This window comes from Mya arenaria, chromosome 9, assembly GCF_026914265.1.
Source record: "Mya arenaria isolate MELC-2E11 chromosome 9, ASM2691426v1".
NCBI lineage: Eukaryota > Metazoa > Mollusca > Bivalvia > Myida > Myidae > Mya > Mya arenaria.
In genome coordinates this window covers 11,988,298-11,991,695 of record NC_069130.1, presented here as the reverse complement: position 1 = coordinate 11,991,695, position 3,398 = coordinate 11,988,298, and the positions used below count along the sequence as shown (strand labels likewise).

The window sequence follows — 3,398 nt, the reverse complement described above, 5'->3', positions numbered from 1 at the left end:
AACAAACACCTTAATTAGTTTTGCCTGATACAATTATACGGTATGTACTTTTTATAACAAACACGCGGTGTTAACCTACTTCTAATGAATATTCTGTTTAAATCAACTGCACTTAAGACAGTATTTTAAGGTATTAAACATTGAATTTATACTTCAGAAGTTTTTGGTTTTATTTGCTGCAACAGATAATATCGTCGAACATCTGATTTAAAAAAAGCCTTACCACAAATTAAACAGATTCAGTGTGTCAAATAAACTAGGACATGTTTTGCATGGTGTTATATTACTAAGTAAAGCGAGCAGAAAGATCCGCTTGAAATCAAGCAATACGTTGTTTACATATAGCGATGTTAAAGAAACTCGCTCACAAATTATAATAATACTGGCGGCGACGTTTACAAAATGTGTCTACATAAATGTATTCGAAAAGTAATCAGCAACAAATACTTAATTGAACACACGTTTTAAACATTTGTCTTCATATCGACTATCAAACTGCTAAACATGTATTATTTCGGAGATAAAGAAGAATGTACATACGCTGTTTCTAGTAAGTACGAATGGTCTTTCTTAATTTAAACTTCCAATGACAAATTACCATTGACTATTTCACATTACACACAAAAGGAATGGTTTCACAATATCAGAGCCTGTACAACGTGAATGAGTCTCTTTAACATTTGCGGTAAGATAACACATGTATTAAGTTCCTTCTTAGAAATGTTTAAAGCATACAAATAAACACTAACGCAGAAGTGTCCGGGTTTGTCACTATAAATATAAGGAGGCTTTAAACTAATCCAAACAACACAAGACGATTTCAAGTAGTGAAAAACATTTAAAAAATACGTTTAAAAATGTACACAGTTGCTGTATTTCTGTTTGCCGTGTGTGCAGTTCTGGCTGTGAGCTCAGGTATGTTTAACGCATAAATAAATTTTATTTGATATTTAATTTGCATATTGATCACACTTAAACGCAGTAATATATTATGCATTCATTTTAACGTGATCTAATGCTTTATTAATCATTCTTAGTGTTGCCTAGTTTACTTTGACCTCAGTTTTATGGGAATACGAATTGCTGTATTTACATTTTTTTGCAAAGTGCAAGTATGTTATTAATCAAAAAGGCTAAACTCGAGTTGATAATCGATGCCACTTTTGTCTTAATATATCTGCATGACGCCTTTATTATGCAAGTTTACTATAATGTGTTCGAGATTAAAATACAAAATACAGTAATATGTGACTGATAAAAACACAGAACAAAACATAACAAGACAAAACAAAAACAGAACAGAACAGGACAGAACGATCTATGTTTCGAGTGTAATACACACAATACGCGATGTATTATAATGCACTAGTGTTATATGTTTTAACACTGACGTCGGTTTGCCCTACTTATATAGCGACAAACGTTTAACCGATGAAATGATGATGAATGTATGATGAGGGAAATATTATCGTACGCTCCTTGCCATTTAATATACACTTTTATGAATCTAAGCTTATATCTTTCCTTAAATCGATTTGACATTAGTTTTATATTTGTATGCAAATCATGTAAGATCCTTTATACATTTTACATTGTACACGGTTAAGTGTTCGATTTTCATCAGGGATACCTTTTATGACCTTTAAAATTAACCAATACTGGTTTCTAATTTTAAGCGTGTTCAGATTGATTTATATCAGCTTTCGTCTGTCTTCACATTTGAGCTAGTATAAATAAAAAACCTCATACTTTTTGTTTACTACATCAGTTTCGGGAGATGCGATTTTATGCGAGGGTTCGAAAGGTTACATCCAGTGTCCTCCTGGCCAGAAGATAGCAGTTTATAACGCTTACTACGGAAGAACACACAATGGAAGTATCTGTCCCCATGCCGTCACTTCCGACCAGAATTGCCGCGCATCTGGCTCCTTCAACAAAATCAAGAATGCTTGCCACAATAAACAGGTACATGTATATTTGTTTAAAACCATATCTTTGAAAGTAACCAAAGTGGGCAGTGTGATAGTAGCAAACTCCGGACAGCCAGTTAACTATGACGATTCATTCTCAAGTAAGCTGTCTGGTGGTCAAAAACCCCGGATAGGCATTTACCTGAAATGAAATATTCTCAAATTTGCTTCTGTTTGTAACTAGCCCCGGGCTGCCATTAACCTGAGATCATTCTCAAATACGCATTCAGGTAATAACTAACTCCGGTTATGGGCTGCCATATTTACCACCTCAACACGTCCACATTCCCACGCATTCAGAATTTGATAAAACTGAATTTTACAAAATCGAACATGGATGTGAGCGATTTAAATTTTGTTCACATTCTATTAAGGATATAAAATTAACAATACAGTTCGCAAAACGTGGGTCATCATGACGTTGCACTAAGGTTTTGTTATATGATAAACGACATAATGTAGTCACAAACTTGTGCGGAGTAAAATAAGATTGACTTTTTCATATACTGGTGATAGATTTGTTGTACAACCTTTCAAACATTACATCGTTAATACCTTTGTTTCTATCAACAGCGATGCTACTTGGCGGCAAATAATGGAGTGTATGGAGATCCATGCCGTGGAACGTACAAATACATTGAAGTGAAGTTCTCATGTGTGCAGGCATAAAACAGCTTGATGATGATATATGTAAACAATGTGTTGTATCAGTGAGTCATCATGATATAAACAATGCTTAAACTGATATACCAATAAAAATGTCACTTTGCCTTCTATGAAGACGACGACAGAATTACTACGAGATATTAAAAAAATAATTGGCATTCAACATAACATGTGTTTTCATGTATATTCTCCTGTTCTGATATTTCTCGGGGGGGGGGGGTGTCTTTTGGCTTTAATTCGCACCCGCATTCAATTTATGCATTTCTATGATATTGTTATAAGTTAATGTGTAGATTTTTTTTTAATTGTTTTGCTTTTAATATGCATCATGTCAGAGTACTTTCATGGAATCCATCTTCCAGCGAAAATGTTAAATTGGTTAAACATGTTCTGTTTATAATTTGAAATAAATGATTCACATCAGTCACACATAGTTGCGTTCGTTTTGCCGTACTGTATAGACAGAGATAAACTTAAATGTTTCCATACGAAACAAAAACAATGACTGCAGTAGTAGTCGACCGAACAGAGGGGAATGCCTTTAAATTTAATGTTCCATATCGAAATACAGAGGCACAACTCTATTTTCATACCTTAAAATAGAGATGCACCTCAAAATTTCACTTCCCAATTTGCAATCATTACGGCCAATCAAATTCCGTCTTAAAATTTGGATATACGGACGTTTAAATATTTCTGATTAAGGATCCACAGGGAGATATCCTAAGTGACAAAATAGTTACACGGACATTATATGTCCGT

General features: G+C 33.9%; 1 protein-coding gene across 1 annotated transcript; it reads left to right on the top strand.

Moving 5' to 3' along the window:
• Nucleotides 1-762: 762 nt before the first annotated feature.
• Nucleotides 763-3,067, top strand: LOC128203085 (L-rhamnose-binding lectin ELEL-1-like). Its single transcript, XM_052904355.1, has 3 exons — nucleotides 763-915; nucleotides 1,769-1,965; nucleotides 2,544-3,067. The coding sequence occupies exons 1-3, from the start codon at nucleotides 858-860 to the stop codon at nucleotides 2,637-2,639; spliced, it is 351 nt and encodes a 116-aa protein (XP_052760315.1). The 5' UTR covers nucleotides 763-857; the 3' UTR covers nucleotides 2,640-3,067.
• The last annotated feature ends 331 nt before the right edge of the window (nucleotides 3,068-3,398 follow it).